At 36.7% G+C, this 20,796-nt stretch overlaps 1 protein-coding gene across 3 annotated transcripts; it reads left to right on the top strand.

The window, feature by feature from the left end:
• The first annotated feature begins 130 nt into the window (after positions 1 to 130).
• On the top strand, positions 131 to 20,001 carry LOC121729228. Of its 3 annotated transcripts, none has more exons than XM_042117676.1 (9): positions 131 to 202; positions 414 to 467; positions 4,202 to 4,338; positions 8,638 to 8,653; positions 9,454 to 9,494; positions 14,152 to 14,173; positions 17,106 to 17,237; positions 18,314 to 18,421; positions 19,741 to 20,001. In XM_042117676.1, exons 3-9 carry the CDS (start codon positions 4,307 to 4,309, stop codon positions 19,762 to 19,764), a joined length of 375 nt encoding a protein of 124 aa, XP_041973610.1. In that variant the 5' UTR covers positions 131 to 202; positions 414 to 467; positions 4,202 to 4,306; the 3' UTR covers positions 19,765 to 20,001. The 3 variants fall into 3 exon arrangements, with proteins under 3 accessions (XP_041973610.1, XP_041973609.1, XP_041973608.1); XM_042117675.1 differs by having other exon boundaries at positions 131 to 236; XM_042117674.1 differs by having other exon boundaries at positions 131 to 254.
• The last annotated feature ends 795 nt before the right edge of the window (positions 20,002 to 20,796 follow it).

The following is a 20,796-nucleotide window of genomic DNA, read 5'->3' as shown; positions in this document are numbered from 1 at the left end:
TAACAACCCATATCTAAAATATGCAGCGAAATATAAAACTGACTTTCTACCTTAATATTGTAGGAAGGTAAAGTGCAATGAAATTTATTGACAACGAATACAAAGTCAATTTCACGGCTTGCGATCGGGTTCCGACCGAGTACACTTCGATTGAAATTGTTTATACTGAAGTTTATGTAATTTTGTGCAAAGCCAGTACGAAGTTAGTCATAATGAGAGTTTTTGTACCTCTAATTGTAAGTCACGTTCAGCAGGTATTTACTTAGTGCAATATTAGTTTTTTCATTCACTTTTATCCGTCATTTATTTTTGGTCTGAAAAATGTTGTGTCAATTTTTTAATTTACACAATATTTTTAAATTACACAATTATCAATCACGAAGAGTAGATTTATAAACTACAATTTTTCCTAGGTTCTATCGGTGTTATCTGACGCTAGTCCAATATACCTTCGTGCTATAAAATGCGTAAGTAAAAATAATTTTCTGCTATCCTGTTTCGGTCACTTTAATTTCCCGTGGCACTTCACGGTATTCTACCGTTTACCCCCGCCGTTACCGGGACGTGAACGAGAATGAGATGACGTCGTCGATTTAACTATATTATGGTAAGTACTCACATTCGGTTTTGCTCGATCGAGCAAAACCTGCGGCTCGGGATTTCGTCCACACATTTAGCATTGCTCAATAGTTTTATTCTAAATCGATATATTTTAAATCGAGCCAGCTCGATGCGAGCCTTCGAGCTGTGAGTTTTGCGGTCCACACAGTAATTATTACTCGATTTGGAGTAAAACTATCGAGCAAAACCGTATGTGAGTACTTAGCAATAAATACATTTACTATGGCCATGTGCCGATGTATCCACCACTCGCTAGGGCGACAGGCGAGAGGGGGAAACACAGACATTTTTTTTTTTTAATGAAATAAAGGGGCAAACAAGCAAACGGGTCACCTGATGGAAAGCAACATCCGTCGCCCATGGACACTCGCAGCATCAGAAGAGCTGCAAGTGCGTTGCCGGCCTTTTAAGAGGGAATAGAGTAATAGGGGAGGGAAGGGAAGGGAATAGGGGAGGACAGGGAAGGGAATAGGGTAGGGGATTGGGCCTCCGGTAAACTCACTCACTCGGCGAAACACAGCGCAAGCGCTGTTTCACGCCGGTTTTCTGTGAGAACGTGGTATTTCTCCGGTCGAGCCGGCCCATTCGTGCCGAAACACGGCTCTCCCACGTATAAAGCAATAGTAAATGTATCTCAATGCGATCCCACCAGTAACGTATTCCGATTTTGCCGTGTTGGGAAACGTGTGCCGTGCCCGGTGCCATGCCGTGTAAAAAAGCAAAAAATTGTTGACGCACTTGTCCTTAGACACTTTTATATTTTGTTTAACACTAAGCTTGTTACTATGTTAAAGGTTTTTCTCTCACTAAGCATAAAAGCTTGGAGAGCATCTGTAGGGTGACAACACTGGAACTCTGGAACGGATAGCGCTGTATAATTTTATTGTCAAAGTTAACAAACTTGAACGTTTGAAGCGCCGATTAGTGCCACTTTCATTGTATTTATAGACTATTGTTTGGAATGGGGCGTTTTGTTTCATTTGATTCGAATTCTAAGCATGAGTACAAATTCCACGTTGTTCATTTTGAAAGCATTTATCCTAATGCAAGTATTAGGATGAATAATACTAATAAAACGTCCTTGGTGTTACAGACGTAGTTTTTTTGTCTGTAGAGCCGTACTTTTCTGACGTATTGGATTATGAAAAAAGTGTTAGAAGTGTGGACGTCTAAAATAAATAATTTTTAATTGCAATTTTTAGATATTATGTCTAAAAATTGGAATTAGGATGTACATACAATGAAAGGATATTCCACCGGGTAAAAGCTAGTCTATGTAAATAAAAATAAATTTCTAATTTTGTTAGTAGTGCTAAAACTCAAGAACGGCTAAACCGATTTGGCTAATTTTAATCTTCAGATATTCGTGAAAGTCCAGGAAACATTTGTTGCTGTGATTAAATTTTAATATAAATCCCCTTATGCGCTCAAACGGTATTTTAACGTTGTTAATGGCGGCCGAAAGGGAAGATCTTCCGACCGAGCGAAATAGCATGCTCGGTCAGGCCGAAGCCCACTGACGTCATTTCAGACGTTGTATATATCTTGCCGTTCTCCGAAACTTCGATAGCGCGATGCAGGAATGTTAGGCGAATTGTGGGTACCGCCACAGTATCATTGTAATGAATTAATGATTTTGATTAATTAAATATTAATTGTCACAATATAATAAATGTAATTACACTAATACTTAATTATATCCATCCTCTTAAGCCCACATTCATAAATCTATAACGTAATAACTACAAATTCAATTTCCATTATCCGTTATGTGCATGTACTGTAGGGTGACTATTATTTTATAATTTTACAAGACGTTATCCGGCAATGACACATTATTATTATTATTATTATTAATATGACATGCGCATTATGCAACACGGATTTTGGTCGGATTATCAGAAGCGAGCCCTAGTATATCCCACAACGCTCAGGTTGTTTTTGTGGTACACTTTACGGAAAAACAATCACGCCTAAATTTTTATATATGAAAAAAATCTTAAAGATTATGACCACGCAGAAAAACGATGCGAGACCTCACAAAGCTCGGCTTTTAGTTAGTTAACTGTAAGTGCTAGAAGCGCCCTCTGCTCCGAACTTTTCGTAATATTCCCTATTAACGTTGATTTGCCATTTTGTGGGATTGAGAACCTGAAAGAAATGTTATGTTCCAGGTAAAGGAGTAGTAACCATAAAAATTTCTTTCAGAACCTCCAACTCAGTGACAAAATTTAATAGCGCTCAGGATTCTGCGATGCCCGGTCTGCTACAATGTTATTGCGGGAACGTAAAATAGATGTTTGCCGATTTTCAGACCTTCATGATACATAAAATTTTAACACAATCGGTTCAGCCCTTTCGGAAGATTGTGACAACAATTAATATTGTGACACGAAAATATCATAATATTATACTTACTGACCCGGTGAAGTTCGTATCACTTCGCTCCTAAAACAATCTTCCCTGGACTTCCACTAATATTTAATCAGCCATTTTAGCGAGACTCACATAATATTTTAAAGTCATTTTTTTTATAAATAGGATAAAATGAAATTATATTTCCTAAATTTATCGCATACTATGGTCACTCTACATAACGTAGCATTTAATTAAGGTTTTAACATTGAAACAAAGCCCGCACGGCGTTTTTGCAACATTTTATTTGCTCTATTTCAGCTGTTTTATTAGCAGTTGTGAAATTATATCTCTGATTGCTAATCAGGGTCACGTTTCAACATACGTTTTCAAATCTCTTTTTTTTAATATCTATCGCTTCACACCACGTCAGTCTGGCCCCGTGCTAAGTACCCAAAGGACTTTATGTGTTACAGGTACCAGACAACGGAAATATATTTAATACTTTTATACTATACATATATTTAAGATTTTTATTATAATTCTGGATGTGTATGATATTATCAAATACATATTTAATACACATCCAGACCCGGGAACATTGAAAACTTTTTGTTCCGTCGGCGGGATTCGAACCCGTGACCCCCGGCTTGAGCTACCAACGCGCTCACCACTGAGCCACAGGTCGTCTTTGAAAATCAAGAAAAAATATTTTTTTTTTCTTTTTCATTGTGTGATCCTAGTCCGATACGTCATAAAAATGCCTTGATTGATACGGAATAAAAACATTATAACAAAGATACGCTTCGTCATTTTGCTGTCGTATGTTGTAAGCAACATTATAAACAAGAAGTGGAGGAAGTTGGCTTGAATAAAACAATATCCATACACAGGGTGGGTTGCACCAACTTATTTTAACTATAACTGTAACTTCTACTATAACTTTAACTACAACTACAGTGCAAAATGTCAAATATTTGTTTAAGGACGCCATATTTAACGATAACCATAAACGCTTATACGTGCATCGATTTTTTTTTCATAAAATTTAAGTACGGCCTCTGGTACGGCTCAAAGTGTTATTATAACAAATATTTTCGCTGTCGATTTTTATCCTGTCGTTATTTCTGAAAAAAGTCAGGTTCCCGCGTGATAAACTAATTTCAGCGAAACGGAGTTGCAGGCTTCATCTAGATAATCATAATTTTTATAATTTCCGGTGCAGCTGGACAACAAAAAGTGTGCTGTGGGAATCGTCGATGAGAATTACAATAAGCTACCAACAGAGTACCCGAGCGAAGAACGGTGTGCTGAGCTGTGTAGAGCCTCTATGTATGCCGAAACAAAAAGCGTAGGAGAAAAGTAATTACTTTTACTACTTTAACTAGCCTAAAGCCGAGCTTTGTAAGTGCTCGCGTCGTTTTTCTTCGTGCTGCTAATCTTTAAGGCAGTTTTTTTTATTTAATAGTAGCCACTTGACTGACCAAGAATATGAATAAAAATCACCATGTTAAAGCACAAATCAATAGGCGTGATAGTTTTTCCGTAAAGTGTACCGCACTGCCGTGGTATAACAAAAATGCCGTTAAGTGACATTTGGTCGATTTTCAAGTTTTGACTGTACATGAATAAGAAAAAAATTCTCTATCGACCTATATAAGCGGTTTTCTGATAAGTTGAATAGTTTCCGAAATAATAATAATGAAAATGCCGTTATATTACCCTTTTTTGTGCATGTAATACGCTTAAATGACGTTAAGTCATATTGGGAGTCAATATAGCCGCTAATGTTCATTAACTTGTATTTTTATTATACTTTTTTCTTGTGATTGTTTCACTAGATTGCCGTTATACGGTATTTTGTACACTGTAAAGTGATTAAAGTACTTTAACTATTTTATTGTAACTCTTTTTTAATGCAGGACTTTATGTTTGCTAAACAATAATGCCGTAAAGTGAAAAAATTAGACTTAAATGTGACTAACGAGTCTTAACGGCATTGTAGCTTAGCATTTAGTACATTTATATTTTTACTCAATGAACGCTACGAGCCAGTAACGGCATTTATAAAGTGAAATAAAACATATTTTAAATTAAATATTAGATTTAAATGTCGCTATCTCACAATAATACGCTATAATGCCGTTAAAAAATCTCACCCGGTGACATCCTAGTTTCGCGGTCAGAGGTCAGGAGTATTCAGTGCGTCGCAGGCGCTTACCGAATGCGCTTACGTAATTAAGAATTAAAATTCCCTATCTCAAAAAACAAACTTGCAGTATTCCTAATAATAATAATAAACTAAGTTGAACAATACCTACTACAATAAAAAATAATCACTAAAATCGGACTTGTGGTTCCGGAGATATGCGTGCACAAAACATACATACATATACATACATACACTTTTGAAATTTGCCACATTTGTTCAGAAGCTGTCATATATTGATATAATATTATACAACAGTTCTGGAAATATTACATACAATATGTACACGTCGAATTGATAATTTTGACTTGATTTGTATTTTGTAGTTTCAGTAAGTTTTATTTTATTTAGTTGTGTTGTTTTTATTTGAGACAGAAAGACTTAAAAACGGCCGTCTTAAGAGCATGCTATAATTATAATATTATTATGTAGAAATGTTATCGTGCCTCTTAGCCACCCAATTAATGTGATATTTGTATTAAGTAAAGAGCTAAGCGTCCATACAAATTAGTTGTAAGTATAATCCCACCAAAACATTAAATGTAAAAAAGAGCCAAGCAAAATATTGCATAGCCATGCAATATATCTATCGTAAAAAGTTTTCAGATCACATTCAAGCCAAGCCTTCATCTTATTTTGTAATTTAAATCAACATTAAGTGAATTTATCAATAGTTTTCTTTATTTTATATATTATTATAGTGGCTCGGCAACGAGCACAAGAAAAACAAATATAAAACTTCATATTTAGGGTAGTTCATACTTACACAAACGGCAAGCGTAAAGTGTTTTTTAGTACCGTATGTAATGACGCATGTCGACGATTGTACCCAATAAATACCCAATCAGTCGCTGATTATTTCTCTAGTGCTCATTGCCAAGCCACTATAATAATTATTATTATAAAATAAAGAAAACTATATATATAAATTCACTGAATGTTGATTTAAATTACAAAATAATAATTATAATAAAACTCTTTATTGCGCACCAAAATACATACACAATATGAATTATAAATTAATTAAGCTGAAGGCTTGGCTTGAATGTGATCTGAAAACTTTTTACGATAGATATATTGCATGGCTATGCAATATTATGCAATATTTTGCTTGGCTCCTTTTAACATTTAATGTTTTGGTGGGATTTTATTTCTTTTTTTAAGGTTTCCTTTCTTTTCAGGTCACGTTAAAACGTTTCTGTACTTAGCTTAGCACACATTCTCTATCTCTAGGTATATATTCTATGTCGTAAAATTAATTGATAATAACAGGTAGGTACTTCTACAAAGTACAAATTCTATGACGATAGCCTAGAATTTCAGGATAACTTTTGAACTATCAAGAGGTTATTCGTGCATCGATGTTACTTTCGATTGAGTATTACGACCTATTCCGGATTTTTTTCAAACCATAATAATTATACTCCGCAAACAAGCGATACCGCGATATAAAGGGAGTGCTACACCATCTATCGAGCGAGTATGGAGTGTACATCGTAATTCGCAGTTCTGATTTGAGATTTAATCTAATTTAATTATCATAGTTTCATTGTTAACTTTGTTCACTATTTTTCCTTTTGTACGTAAAATAATTATTATGAAGTCTAAACTCATTTTTAATGTTCTTGCAAAGCCACAAACAATAAAATTCTTTTCTTTTATTTAATAAAGTTATATTATACTTTTCAGTTTTTAGGCTTCCTTGCCCAAAGGATGAAAACGGGAGCCTATTCCTAATGAGTCTAGATTTCGCTGTCTGTCTGTCGTCCGTCAGTGTGTCACGAGGCTAGATCTCGAGAACCGCAATAGCTAGATATTTTATTTTTTTTACAAATTATGTACTTTTATTGTCGCTATAAAAGCTAATAGTCCAACTAAAATAAAATGAATGATTAATGGGGGGTCTCATACAACAAACACGTTTTTTTGCCCTTTTTTGCCCTATATCCATAATGGTAAAAGTGAGGTTTTTGAAAATTTCAGAAAATACTTAATTGTATTTCCACTTTAATAATAAGTAATAAAAAGTACATAAACTTGTGATTTAAGGGGGGCTCCCATACAAATTTACGGTACGGAACCCTATGTACGCCAGTTCGACTCGCACTTGGCCAGTTTCATAATATTTCCTTTCATTGTGGATAACGACCTACCTTGTTGGCAAATTTCAAGGTTCTAAGTCTGCTAGAAGTACCTTAGAATTTTGATGATCTGTCAGTGAGTGACAAAATGTAGTTACTTTGATCATCCGTAACTATTAAACTATTTATCGAAATGTTATGTAATTTTGAGGTTATGCTAGTTTTAATACTTACTCCTAGTCACCGAAATTCTAAATTCCTAGCTTTGTAAACATCGAAGATAAATGGGGTGTGAAAAAGCCGCGAACCGCTTCGAGAAAAGTATGGTACGGCCGTGCCTTTGCTAAAAAGCTTGGCTGGAGCACTGCCGTGCTCCCAGATATACTATAGAGCTATCTAAGATGCTCAATAAAGTACATAATAAATATTGTGATTTACTAACTTGAGTTTTAATTTATTACAAAATAAGATCCCTATTTAATACTTTAACTCCGTATAGTTAAATATCACAATGCAATATTTTTCGCTTTGTATCGCTATAACGCCGTTAACGTAAAAAGTAAATAGTGTAACGGCGTTTTAGCGGAACAATGAGTGGAGTTATTCATATACATATTGTAGCTTACTAGACTTAAATGCGGTAAAATACCAATAACAGCACTAAAGACTAACATAAGTTGGTTCTGTATTACTTGATATTAAACTAAATCAGGGTTATGTACTATAACGACATTTTAACTAAACCTATGAGAAAATGTTTGTAGTGTTTTAATAGACAACGTTTTTATTAGGAATAGAAACACTAAAATGCCGTTAAGGTATACGTAACGGCATTTAAGTCAAATTATAGATGAAAGAAAGAAACATTAATGATGAACTAAAACGAAAAACGGGTTTTTTTTATTATTCATAAAGAAATTCTAGATCACATATTAATAGATAATAAGTATCTCTTTTATGTATGTTCTGGTGCTTTTCGATCTCAAATCGGTTTTGTCATTGAGGAGTTACATAGGTTTAAATTTTTACCGCGTTTTTTGCTTATAACTCAAAAGTAGGTTTTGGTAGTTAACGGCATTATAGTCATACCACGGCAGCGCAAAAGTGCTCAGGTTGTATGATATACTGGAGCTCGCTTCGCTCGCCCTGATTAAGCCGTATGTCGTAAGAAGTGGCTGTAATATTATAATATACAGGAGAGACGAACAGACGTCTATGAGGGTTCAGTTTTTTTGCCATTTGGCTACGGAAAGGGTGAAAACTTTGGAATTTTGATTCTATATCTGCAACTAACTGATGAACAGAGCAAAATTGAAAGGTTTTCTTGTTTGGACTCCAAAAACCCTTAGTAATTAAATTATTGTATTTTAGGAAGACTCCGCTGATAGTAAGTATGTTTAAATTTTAAACATTTAGGCCCCCATATGGACCTGACCGGACTCTTTTGTACCATTGAAGAATTAATCGATTCTTAGGCAGGTGACAGGCCTGTGTCTTTTGATTGGGCTATGTCAATAATTCACTGTTATGGTCAATTCAGACCGAAATGCGACGCGAAGATGCATTTCTAAATTTAGTACTGAGTTGACAGATTTCAATTGCGTGAGACGTCTTGCAAATCTGTCAAATCCATACAAATTATGAAAAGCATCTACGCGTCCCGTTGCGGTCTGATTTAACCCTTAAGATCAATTCAGACCGAAACGCGACGCGAAGATGCATTTCTAAATTTGTACTCAATTGACGCGTCGCGTCGCGGTCTGAATTGACCCTTGGTTGTGATCTGCTGAATTTGACATAAAGCTACCAAATTGCGTAGGTCAGCCATCTGCCTATGAATTAATTTTGACAGTACATCGATAGTGCGTGCGCACAAGTCCAGTCAGATCGAACTTTGATCAGTGTGACCGGATTTTCCATACTTATTATACAGGATGGACCAAAATAATGTGATTTAGGGTGTGTATGAGTCCCCTGTTTAGGTGTCACTGTAAAGTAGAAGCACTAAAAGGATTTGTTTGTGTTTTTATGAGAAAGCGCTCCAGCGTTATGGATTTTTTCAAACAAAATTAAAAAAATACTCTTTTAGGGTTGTTCCTTTAATATCAGTATTATTTTAAGGCCATTAGGCTTACATCGGTACAGGGTATAAATATATACTAAAAATATTTTATTTTACATTTTCAGCTCATGTTCTTAACTGGTAATCAACAAGAAAAGAGCAGCTTGTAAGTATATTTCTAGCACAACTTTATGAACGCTTCGACTCTGCCCTAGTGTGAGTTGAGCCTTACGCATTCGCATTAAAACCTAATAAGGAGCATCAGAAAACAATTTATAATATTATAAAGCCGAAAGTATGTGAGTTTGTGTGTTTGTTACTTCTTCACGCCTAAGCGGCTAGACCGATTGCGACAAAATTTTACAAGAAGGTAGCTGACATCTTGGATTAACACATAGCTGTCATGTGCTTGGCGGGGCTTGAGGCAAAGAGAGCGGCCACGTGCTGGGGACTAAAGGCTGTATCACAGCAGCCAGCAAGCCTCCCGGCACGAGGCAGAAGCGTAAGGCTTTCCTCCAAGGCTCGGCCGCGTAAGCGGCCTGGAGCCGATAAAGCCGGGGCGAGTGAAATCGCCCCCGCTATGAAGGTCTGGGGGTTCACCGCCCACAATATAGACCCCGAGGAGACAGGCTCCCTCGGTGCCCGGGGAGCCTCTCGGTGAAGACAGGTGGCAGCATAGGCTGCTGCAGTGATTGTGGTGCCGGAAGCGGCAAGCGCTGCGGAGGACGCGTAGAATGCGTAGCGATCCCGCTCCTCCGCGTGTAGTGTTGACGAGGGCAGTTTTAGTCGGTAAACCTCTGTGGAGGGAGTCCGACATACCCCTGCCCTTTCCCCCGAGAGGGCGGGGGATGCGTAATGCATTTCCTCTCCTTAAAAAAAAGGATGAAACTAAGTTATTTATCATAAATGTGAATTTATTCTAACCTTAACTAAACACGTATAGATTTCGAGTGTCTTTTGATTAATAGGCTTTCGTCCCGGCGCCTACTTGGGGGGCTGCGCCCCCCCAATTACCTATGAAAACACAATTTAGTTTACCTAATAATCACGGGTCACCGCGGGGCACAGCGGGGCACAGCATGGAACACAAAATTTTATGTGACAACTATAATTAGAGAGTTACTACCGTTCTCAGAGAGTAACTTAATAATAGAAATCAAACGAAGATTTTGACATAAACACCATACCATACCATACCATATACATAATCTAATATATAAAATTCTCGTGTCACAGTTTTCGTTGCCATACTCCTCCGAAACGGCTTGACCGATTCTCATGAAATTTTGTCAGGTCATTAGGTCTGAGAATCGGCCAACATCTATTTTTCATACCAAAAATTATTTATATGGCAAAACAACGTTTGCCCGGACAGCTAGTATTATATAGATAAGTGTCCTTAGTTAATGTATTTTCCTAAAAATACTTTTTTAGGAAATTACATTAACGGTTTTTTCAGCAGCCATTTGGCTACTGCAGTTAAATATTTCAACAAACGGATAAAATGTATTTCGACAGGCCAAAAAAGCAATCAACGTCCAAATTGGAATACCGGACAGTCGTGTTCTATAACTATTGTCAGGTTTTATACGGCCAAAGACAATTGATAGATTAAGTAAACGTAGATAGGGGCGTCCAAAATTTTCAAGTAAGCATGATACTTTTCATGCGACTTTTTTTTAGATTTCATGACTGTGAGATTGAGACATTTAGAAAACGACACATAAAATAAATTGGACGCTGTTAAGCATTCGTGTACTAACCCACACAAAAATTACGTATTAAATAAATAAATAAAATAAATAAAAATTGTTTTATTTCTGAATAAATTTGAATCAAATATTTTCAGAATGTTGAACTACATGTTGCCTACCACCGGTTCGGGAACTAACCCGGCGAGAAGAACCGGCGTAAGAAACTCGCAACTTTTTAGTAAAAAAGTGGAAAATTTGTCTTTTAAAAAAATAAAATTTAGAATGTAAATAACTTAATCTATACAATATGAATACACAATTGTAAGTCACATATAATAAATGTAGAAGCAGCCTTGCAAGCAGCCATCCTACTCCCAAGATGTGCTATCGTTTAGGAAATCTTTGACCGTATAGTAGGCTTTGACACACAAACGTTCTTTAATTACTTTTTTAAATTTATTAATTGATAGATTTTGAACGTTTTCTGGGATTTTATTGTAAAGGCGTATACATTGACCTTTAAAAGATTTACTTATTTTGCTAAGTCTGATCACTGGTATTTCCAGCTTGTGCCTATTTCTAGTGTTTCTACCGTGACTATCACTTTTAGTTTTAAATTTAGTTAAATTCTTTCTAACATACAATACATTATCCAAAATGTATTGAGAAGCAACAGTTAGAATACCAATTTCTTTAAACTTTTCTCTCAGAGATTCAAAAGCTGACATTTTATAAATTGAGCGTATAGCTCGGTTCTGCAGCACAAAAATTGTATTGATGTCGGCAGCGTTTCCCCATAAAAGGATACCATAAGATATTCTACTGTGAAAATAACTAAAATAAACTAGTCTTGCCGTGTCTTCATCAGAAATTTCCCTAGTTTTTCTGACTGCATATGCTGCAGAACTGAGCTTACCTGCAAGATTAGCAATATGAGGACCCCACTGTAATTTACTATCTAATGTAATGCCTAAGAATACAGTGGAGTCCACCAAATTCATTTTCTCATCATTTAATAGTAAATTGGTTTGAACTTGCCTAACATTGGGCAAAGTAAATTTTAAACATTTGGTTTTCTTAGAGTTTAAAAGTAAGTTATTAACATTAAACCAATGTACTATTTTTGAGAGAGCACTATTTACCTCGTCGTAATTTGACTGCCGTCGCTTCACTTTAAAAATAAGTGAAGTGTCATCAGCAAAAAGTACTATCTCATTATCCTTAACTAGATAAGGTAAGTCATTAATGTAGATGAGAAAAAGAAATGGTCCTAAAATGGATCCCTGTGGTACACCTAATTCTATTTTGGTCCCATTGGATCTTTTACTATTAACTTCAACCCTTTGAGTCCTATTTTTGAGGTAAGAAGTCAAAAGGCTGAGTGCTGAGTCCCTTATGCCATAGTGGTGCAATTTTTTGATTAAAGTAGCATGCTCGACACAGTCAAATGCCTTAGAGAGGTCACAAAAAATACCTAAGGCATCCTGTGACTCCTCCCAAGCTTCAAATATGCTACAAAGAAGACCTATACCAGCATCCGTTGTGGAACGACCCTTAGTAAAACCGTATTGGTTATTGTGTAATAAATTATTTAAATTAAAATGTAACAGTAATTGCTGTAAAATTATTTTTTCAAATATTTTACTAAGAGTCGGTAAAATCGAAATAGGCCGGTAATTAGTCGGATCTGATTTAATTCCCGCTTTAAATAAAGGTACGACCTTACTGTGCTTCATTAAGTCAGGAAAAACACCACTCTTAATGCAGTCATTGAAAATTATTGCCAGATGAGGAGCTATGATGTCAATTATCGATTTAATAATTTTTGTAGACATGCCCCAGAGATCAGTAGTATTTTTAATATTCAACAATTTAAAGGTATCAATAATATCTCTAGGGCTAATTTCCCTAAACTTGAAATTGACATCACATTCCTTTACATTGTCTCTGAGTAGCTTTTCAGCAGCTTCTGGTGAGGAATTTAGATTTTTTGTAGTTGAGACCGGAATGTCAGCAAAAAACTTTTCAAAAACCGTCGCAACTTCGAGATTATTTGTAATCTTTTTATTTTCAAAGTATAATTCAAAATCAGTGTTACGACAGGTGACGTTTCCAGTCTCACCAGATATAACCTTCCATGTAGTTTTGATTTTATTTTTAGATTTTTTAATTTTATTTTTGATATATAGAGCCTTAGCAGCTTTACAAACTTTTCTGAAGGTTTTAGAATAATTTTTAACATATGCTTTAAATGGTTCACTACTGTTGCTACACCTCTCATCATATAATTCATATAATATATTGAGTTATGAATGCAGTTATGTTCTGTAGATGATTTAGAACAAGACTGCATTCAAAATTTAACAACAAAAAAATTGTGGGTTAGGACACTAATGCTTAACAGCGACCAAATAATATTGATAAAAAACTTGAGAGGTGTCAAGGGAGACCCGAATGGAACGAAGTTATTTCTTATGTTCAAAAAACCCTGTTTATAATATACACTCAAAAAAAAAACACCACCTATACCATCAACGACAGGAATACCATCAACGCCCCTTGCCACTACTATGCTATCGTTCTGTCTAGCCTCCTTTCACAACGCCGAACGCGCCATAAGGGTCTTCGTTCCCAAAAATCACCAATTTCAAGTATATTTTTGGCCGCATACACTCGTTTTCCATATACGATTTCATAATGTGGAATTTCCAATTTCCGATTTCAAGTTCCGTGAGACGTGAGGCGCTATATTATAGCTAACGTTCGTTTTCCTTCGCGTACGCGCCGCCTTGCACTTGAAACGTACTCGTATGTGAGGAATTCGTTTCGTTCGGAAAAAAACTCGTGTCTCAGTTTATGTATTTTCTAACGACTACGAATTCAGAAATCGAATACGGAAAAAGTATGTATGCCGCCTATGCGGCCAGCGTTAGGCAAACTTTAAAGGCAGAAATTGCGTGACACTTTTTTGATGATTTTAATTTGAGAATATTCAGAATACATGAATCATGTTGAGAGAAGGACATGATCTAGCTATTTCAATTATTATAAGCCACTACTTTATTTTAGTTAATCGACATTATTGTAATAGTATTATAATATTATTATTATTTGCCTTTTGCTTTTCAGGGATGTCGCCAATAAAGCTAAGGTATGTAGTAATCAAAAGAAATAACATGATTTACATTTTATGTAGAAGACTCTCCAGCAATGTTATTAGTTTAGTTCTTCATACTATTATTATCATTACCAGCCTACAGTGTCCCACTACTGGGTCAGGGCTTCCCCTCTTTTTTTCCATATTGCACGATCTTGTGATTGGCCCCTCTTTGTCGAGCTTTATAACTTCATAACATAGCTTCATAACATAGTTACAAGCTATTTAAATTCTGTTCATGTTATTACATGATGCTAACTGCTAACTGACTTGAACAAGAATTCTAAGATTTGAAGTAAAAGCATTCTTATAATTCCGAATATGGAAAACCAATTCAAAAGTCCGCACTCGGTCACAAATAAACACGGCGGCGCGGCGTCATAAAAACTTTGTCGAACGAGGAAATCTCCGATAATCGATCAGTGGTTGGGGAAAACATAAAAATACCAAATTATATTTGATATTCTAAGAAATGTGATTAGCCTACTTTTATGACTTCGATCATAATATTATTTCGATCTTATATAGAACGAGCTTTTGCCCGCGGCTTCGCTCGCGTTAAGAAGTATTATTATATACAAACTGTCATATGCTTACGTCATAATATCTACCTGCATGCAAAATGTCAGCCCGATCCGTCCAGTGGTTTGTGCTGTGCCGTGTGCGTTGATAGATCACCATGTCAGTCAGTCACCTTTGAGTTTTATATTATACGAGCTTTTGCGCGTGGCTTCGCTCGCGTTAAGAAGTATTATTATATACAAACTTTCATCCCCTATTTGAACCCCTTGGGGTTGGAATTTATCATATAGGTACTTAAGTATTATATTTTTAAGTCAATGCTTTTTATTTTTTTTATTTTTTTATTCAAGAGTCTATTTTCGTACCGAATTTTTATTATTTTTATTATAACAATTATACATTTTTATGCTTATTTTTAAATTTTTAAATTTTAGAATACGTTCAGTTAAAAATAAACAAGTAATTTTCCCCGTAGATATAAATAAAATAAATAAAATAAAATATCTTTTTATTCAAAATGGGTATCATGATACACTTTTTGAAAGTCGAACGAAGAAACTACGTTGCCTACCACCGGTTCGGGAACTACCCCGCCGAGAAGAACCGGCGTAAGAAACTCGCACGGGGCCATCTTTTGCAAAAAAAAATGAAAAATTACAATGTTATGGCTTACAGCTATGTAACAAAATTAAAAGAAAAGTAACCTGCATGGAGCCACCCTATTCCCAAGGTGTGCTGTCCTTAGTATATTTAGAGGACTCGAATAGTAACTAATTAAGGTACACGTGAAGGCAATAAGCCCCCTGAGACCTGTTTGCGGACGCAAGACGTGAAACGTGAAACATTCCTTTGTGGAAAATAACGAGGAAATGTTCTAGAATCTTAGAGCGAAGCCACGATACTCCATTTCGTTGCGACAACACAGCGGCGATGGTCCAACGATTATGTTATATACCTTTTTCAAATATACAGTGTGTAACAAAAATAAGTGATAACACTTTAGGGTGTGTATGTTTTCCTTGTAGAGAGTTCACTGTGAAAGTAGCAGCTCTGACAGACAAATTTTTTTTTCACTTTTGTATGGGCAGGGGCTCGAGCGTCACGAGTTTCTCCATACAAAAGTGAAAATTTTTTTGGTCTTTCAGGAACACGTACACACCCTAAAGTATTATCACTTATTTTTGTCACACCCTGTATAATGAAGAAATAAAAGTATTTAATTACAATTAAATTGATGCGCTATAGATTAATAATTATCATCATTGATGCGTTACGTCGTCACTCGTTCGAGTCTTTTGACAGAACGTCCGACAAGAGATGAAGTGAGAGCCAATCCACACGGCGCATCGCGTTGCATGATGTCGTCACAACGCAAATATTTTGACGCATAGCCGGCCACACGGGCACTGCGCTATCACAGCGTTCGCGATATTACAAAGCAGTCACGTCAACAGTCAACAGTCCCCGAGCGAAGTGGGAGGAGGGGTATGCTGTGGGTCATGTGTGCGTTGCGAAGACGCAGCGCGCCCTGTGAACACCTTGGTTATTTGTATGCAAAACTACGCAATGGCACCGCTGCGTCGACTCAACGCACCGTGTGGACTGACTCTAAGCGGAATGACAACGCGTTTGGCAACGTGGTATAATATGACTCCATTGCATTTCAACATGTGGGTTTGGCTTAACTCAGGCCGTTTGACTCCATTGCATTTCGACATAAAGGTTTGGCTACACTCAGGCCGTTTGTCCACCGTTGCCGTCACAGGGACGTCACGTCAAGGAAAATGAAAAGAATAGAAAATCGCTCAATCGGTTCCGTCACGTCGACGTCCCAGTGACGATCGCGGCGGTGGAGAGATGACCTTAGGGCCAGGCCACAACACTGCGTGGCGGCGTCGCATCATAAAAATCTACGACGCCGCAGAAATGCGATGCGTGTCGGAGCTAAAAGTTTCATTGGAAATAGTCACTGTCCCATCGGAAATTTACACGATGCGTTCTGCGGCATCGTATATTTTTACGATGCTACGCCGCAACGCAGTGTTGTGGCCTGGCCCTTACCTGGTCCGACAACACAACGCACCGCAGTGCAACGAAGAAGTATGGCTTCGCTCTTAATGATTATTTGGTAACTTCAGCTCTTTTGTTTCGTTTTGTTTCGCATGCTAACAACTTCATTTGCAATGGTATGAGAAATAAATGCCACAGAAAGTGTTTAAGCACACACCAGAAAACACAACATGTACCTCAAATTTTTAAAGAAATACCCATGCACAAACAGCAAACGCAGAAATAATTATCTGAAATTTTGTACCGTAATTTTTTTATTTGTATCATAATGTCTACTCTTTAACCACGATATATGATTTAACTATATTTCTGCTTCTAATAATTATTTGAGCAGACACGAAGACGAGGTTCTGACAGCAGTTCTGAAGAGGACGATTCAAAGGAGAGCAGAGGTGACAGAAATCCTGACAACCCGTACAGCACGCGGGATAATAAGTACAAGCTTAACACTGTTTGGAATTACCAAGTATGATAATAACATTTCACAACAATGATGAGAGGCTTAAGGGTTACCTTGTTACTCTTACCGATTAAAGTGGCAAGACAGTGGTGAGATGGTGCTCGCGGCCAATCAAAATGTCCGTTTACGCTGTCTTCCCACATTACTCGGTAGGTGTAAACATCACCGCAAATATTATACAATTTCAAGTTGGCCTAAATTAAAGTACAATACAACGAAATTGCGTAGTTTCGCAATTTAATTGGACAACTTTTTATTTTTGTAAGTTCGTAAGTAATAATTGGAAAGGAATCGCGGTTCTTATACGATCGGTGTCCAATTATTTAGTTGAACAATTTAGTTGGATTCAATGTGCGAGCTCTCATAAGTCACTATAGCTATTAGTTTGCGATTTAGTTTACCAACTCGAAATTGTAAGTCTGCGGCCGCTGTAAGGATTTAAGCCAGCAAACCCGCGGGGTGATTACTATATCTCGCGACAGCAACACAACAAGTATTTGATAGCAGTTATTATACACATAATAATGAAAACGTGAATGGAAGAATAGCAAAAGTAACATTTCGTAACATACGGACAATAACTCATTTTTCCCCTAATTATTTTGATAAAATTTGTCTATTATCTACTTCATAACCTAGCTATTATATCTGGCTACACACATAATCCATAGTTTTTCTATTTCAAATAAATTTTCCGGCCCTAACGCCTCCATTTAAACAACAAAAAAGGGGAAGTTTTTTCATGTTACTTATCTTATTCTCCCAATCTCGTCTTGAATTATGATTCAATATCTGCTGTCAGAAAAATTTTATAGGATTTTTTACAGGCATCAGAATATATTTTGCAACAGTCACCTGCAATACCTGTGACATAACAACGCCCGCTTGCACAACCGGTACACAGTACTAGAGATTCCAATGAATCCTGGATGTCCTCTCCTAAGCCAAATTATATTTCTGGACTGTCGACAGCAGCGGGCAATCAAATAAAATCGATGCAGTATTGTGCTGTGTTGAAGAAACGCCATACTACTTAGCAGTGTTTCGTAGTCTGTCTTACGTAGCATTTCATCTATTTGTAGATGAGCGGTAACCATCTGAATCTGAACCCCAAAGCCCCAAGTTTTGGCAGCATGGAACCATCCCCAGTCAAGCTATTTCGCGGTAGAAAATGGTGGTACTTTAACCAGGTGGGTAGCTATTTAACCATGTTTTTGGATGTCGTTAAGCTGAATCCATTCTTTCATGCTGATTTTTAAATTGCGTTTGTCTATTATTTCTCCACGCTTAAGCCTACTGAACAGATTTTGCTGTTTGGTATGATAGCGTTTAAGTTCTTGGAATTTTCAAGGTATAGTCGTTTTGTCAATAAAAAGTACAGTTTCACATTAACCAACAGATTTTGGCACAGCAAAGTTTCGGGTAACATCTAGTAATATTAAAATTTAATATATACACCGCCTCCTTGAATGTCCTGCTCTACTACAGAGCAGAAACAGGCACCTTGGTTACGACGAACACTCATCCACAGAGGAAATTCGTGGAACCAACCCCAACCACCAAATGTGAAAGTGTGTCTGTCTGTCTGTTACCTTTTCACGCCTAAACCGCTGAACCGATTTTGCTGATATTTGGTATGGATACTCAATACTCAGTCCTAATAAAGGACTGGATATTTTATTTAGAATGCAGCCGCGCAACTTATATACAAGAGAGAGTCAAGCAGCTGCCGCGCGACTGTAGAAGTCGCGCGGCTGCAGCGCTGCTGCCGCAGTGCTGCAGTAATGTGAAGGCAGCCTTACGGCCATTCCCAATATATGATCTATCTCTGGTTTTGCCCTACTAGAGATAGGAATAGCTCACATTAGACATTAGAGACATATATTTTAATATGTCAATTGTGAGCTATTCCTATCTCTAGTAGGGCAAAACCAGAGATAGATCAAATATTGGGAACGGCCTATAGTGTAGTAAAACATTTTTTACGCGATATTATGTGCAGGATAATAAACAAAAATTGTGGAAAAATCTACGTTTTCAAGATAGAGTTTGCACGAAATGGATTCAATATAGACTTGAGAAGATCGCATAGGTCTCGTATTAAATCTCCAAAATTATATTCCAAGGAAAATTCCTCTCGCATTTCCCCACACAAAAGCTCCAAGTATCGCCCGGAGCGTTTTTCATTTTTCAGCATTCAATCATTCAGACCTAAATGAGTTTCTGTTCGCTGCATAAAAGTCACATAAAATTGTTATATATGATGAATTGTTAAGTTCTAAGGACTCATGTGGTCTTTCAACATTAATTCTAGTTTGGATCCAGTCCGAAGTTTCTAGGTTTCTAAACAAATTTTTGTAATAATTATTTTATGGTTAACTGGTTGTTACCCGCAAATAGTGTTGCAAACCGACACTATTTTGAAACGAAAACTATTATTTCCTGGCACCTGAAATATGTCCAAATATGTCCATAATAATTATAACTCATCATAAACATTTTGTTTCAGGACGACTACTTGCCAATGAATTGATCCAGAAACTACAATTTAATCGCTTTTTTAGTTTCCAAAATATAAATGATAATTTAAATTGTAAAGCTACGCAATTTACACATTTTAAATGAGCTTTCACTTTTGCATCGACTAAGTAAGTTTACATTTTGAAATGTAAACTTACTCCAACACAATTTATTTAATGAGAAGCCCTAAATTTGAGAGCGGTCTCAAACTTATGCGCGGCCTTTTTTTAAATAAAGATTCCAAAAAGCACTTAGCAATTATTTATCATGCCCTGAGCTGAAAACGTGATTTACAGAGCCGCGAATCCCCCACACTTAAGAAGTTTCTTGAAATTGGAAAATGGATCAGAAGTTTAGAGTTACTGATTCCATACAAACACGACATAATAAGGTGATCGTGCTGAATATGTTTGGGATTACGATTTTAGAAATTGATGAAAATGTGTAGATAATGTAGGTGTCTGTATAAATAAAAATGAATTTTGAAATTTGTTATTCTAACCCAAACTCGAGAATGGCTGAACCCATTGGGTAGAGATCCAGAGATGGTTGATATTATAGGAGGGAAGTGATACGAAGTTTACGAGTTATCTAGTTACTAATAATAAGATTAAGTTTATAACTAGAACTATAGGTATTTATACGTGGGAGAGCCACGCTTCGACACGAATGGGCCGGCTCGACCGGATAAATACCACGTTCTCACAGAAAACCGGCGTGAAACAGCGCTTGCGCTGTGTTTCGCCGAGTGAGTGAGTTTACCGGAGGCCCAATCCCCTAACCCCTACCCTATTCCCTTCCCTACCCTCAACTATTCCCTTCCCTTCCCTTCCCTACCCTCCTCTATTACCCTCTTAAAAGGCCGGCAACGCACTTGCAGCTCTTCTGATGCTGCGAGTGTCCATGGGCGACGGAAGTTGCTTTCCATCAGGTGACCCGTTTGCTCGTTTGCCCCCTTATTTCATAAAAAAAAAACTATCTAGAGATATTGTGTACTTTATTGCGTTGTGTTCTCGTGCTACATGAATAATTTTATTGATGAAAG

Source organism: Aricia agestis, chromosome 8, assembly GCF_905147365.1.
Source record: "Aricia agestis chromosome 8, ilAriAges1.1, whole genome shotgun sequence".
NCBI lineage: Eukaryota > Metazoa > Arthropoda > Insecta > Lepidoptera > Lycaenidae > Aricia > Aricia agestis.
This window is presented reverse-complemented; position numbering and strand designations above follow the sequence as displayed.

Coding starts and splice junctions, on each gene's coding strand:
- LOC121729228 (XM_042117674.1), top strand. CDS start 213: ATGAGAGTTTTTGTACCTCTAATTGTAAGTCACGTTCAGCAG. Junction 14,174..17,105: donor ATGTCGCCAATAAAGCTAAG/GTATGTAGTAAT, acceptor TTATTTGAGCAG/ACACGAAGACGAGGTTCTGA. Junction 17,238..18,313: donor ACACTGTTTGGAATTACCAA/GTATGATAATAA, acceptor ATCTATTTGTAG/ATGAGCGGTAACCATCTGAA.